This window comes from Manihot esculenta, chromosome 13, assembly GCF_001659605.2.
Source record: "Manihot esculenta cultivar AM560-2 chromosome 13, M.esculenta_v8, whole genome shotgun sequence".
In the NCBI taxonomy this organism is placed as follows: domain Eukaryota; kingdom Viridiplantae; phylum Streptophyta; class Magnoliopsida; order Malpighiales; family Euphorbiaceae; genus Manihot; species Manihot esculenta.
Genome location: NC_035173.2, coordinates 21,946,909 through 21,948,504, shown reverse-complemented (window position 1 = coordinate 21,948,504; position 1,596 = coordinate 21,946,909). Strand labels below are relative to the sequence as shown.

At 36.0% G+C, this 1,596-nt stretch overlaps 1 protein-coding gene across 1 annotated transcript; it reads right to left on the bottom strand.

Annotated features, from left to right (window-relative positions):
• Window positions 1-248: 248 nt before the first annotated feature.
• On the bottom strand, window positions 249-782 carry LOC110629236. The gene is made up of 2 exons (XM_021776150.1): window positions 461-782; window positions 249-313 (listed from the first exon to the last, which is right to left on the bottom strand). Exons 1-2 carry the CDS (start codon window positions 780-782, stop codon window positions 249-251), a joined length of 387 nt encoding a protein of 128 aa, XP_021631842.1.
• Between the last annotated feature and the right edge of the window lie 814 nt (window positions 783-1,596).

Here is a 1,596-nt window from a genome sequence, read left to right as displayed (position 1 = left end):
TTGATCATATCTTCCAAAACTTGAATTACTCTCTCAGGCTGGCCATCTGTCTGAGGATGAAAAGCTGTACTAAAATTCAATCTTGTCCCCAGAGCTTCATGTAATTTTTTCCATAATCTGGATGTGAATCTTGGATCTCTGTCTGATATGATAGAGATAGGAACACCATGCAGTCTCACAATTTCATTAATGTATAATTCTACATACTTTTCTAATGTATAATCCATTCTAATTGGCAAGAAATGTGTTCATTTAGTTAACTTGTCAACTATTACCCAGATGACATCTTTCTTCCTTAGTGTGAGTGGCAATCCTGTCACAAAATCCATGGTAATTCTATTCCATTTCCATTATGGTATAGCGATAGGCTGCAATAACCCTGATGGAACCTGATGTTCTGCTTTTACCCATTGACATGTCAAATATTTTGTTGTAAATTCAACTATATATCTTTTCATACTCGGCCACCAATAATGCGCCTTCAGATCTTGATACATCTTAGTGCTATCCGGATGTATAACATATGGACTATTGTGTGCCTCTGTAAGAATACTCTGTTTCAACTCTCCAATGTTAGGTACACATATTATGTTACCATAGTACAAGTAGCCATCATCACTTATCACATGCTTCTGCTTCCTTTCCTCTTGTACTTGTCTAGTCCATAAAGCTATCCCTGTATCTTCTTTCTGTGCTTCTTTAATTTGTTGTAGTAAGCTGGGTCTAACTTTCAATTCTGCTATGATAGCTCCATCATCCGGTATAGTCAACTGTGCATTCATTGCTCTTAATGCAAATTAGGATTTCTTGCTGAGTGCATCTGCTACCATATTAGCTTTGCATGGGTGATAATCTATAATCCAATCATAATCTTTCAGTAACTCCAGCCATCTTCTCTGTCTCATGTTTAGCTCCTTCTGTGTGGGTAAGTATTTAAGACTTTTATGATTTGTATAGATATAATATTTCTCACCATATAAGTAATGTCTCCATATCTTTAGTGGAAAAACTATAGCAGTCAACTCTAGATTATGGGTAGGATAGTTCTTCTCATGTAGCTTCAGTTGTCTAGAAGCATAGGCAATTACTTTACCTTCTTGCATCAAAACACATCCAAGTCCATTGTGAGAAGCATCACTGTATATCACAAATTCCTTGCCAGAAATAGGTTGTGTAAGTATAGGTACTTCAGTGAGCATAGTCTTTAATCTGTCAAAGCTTGCCTGACATCTATCATCTCAAACATACTTAACATCCTTATGTAGTAATTTAGTTAATGGAGCTGCTATAAGTGAAAACCCTTTCACAAACCGTTTGTAGTACCCAACTAGACCCAAGAAACTCCTAACCTCTGCAACATTCTTTGGTGGCTTCCATTCCATGACAGCTTTAATCTTCTGTGGATCTACTCTGATTCCCTTTGTTGAATACAACATATCCCAAAAATGTTATTTCATTGAGCTAAAAATCACATTTACTGAACTTAGCATAAAGTTTCTTTTCCCTTAGAGTTTGCAATACTACTCTCAAATGCCTGTCATGGTCTTCTCTAGTTTTAGAGTATACCAGAATATCATCAATGAATACTACAACAAA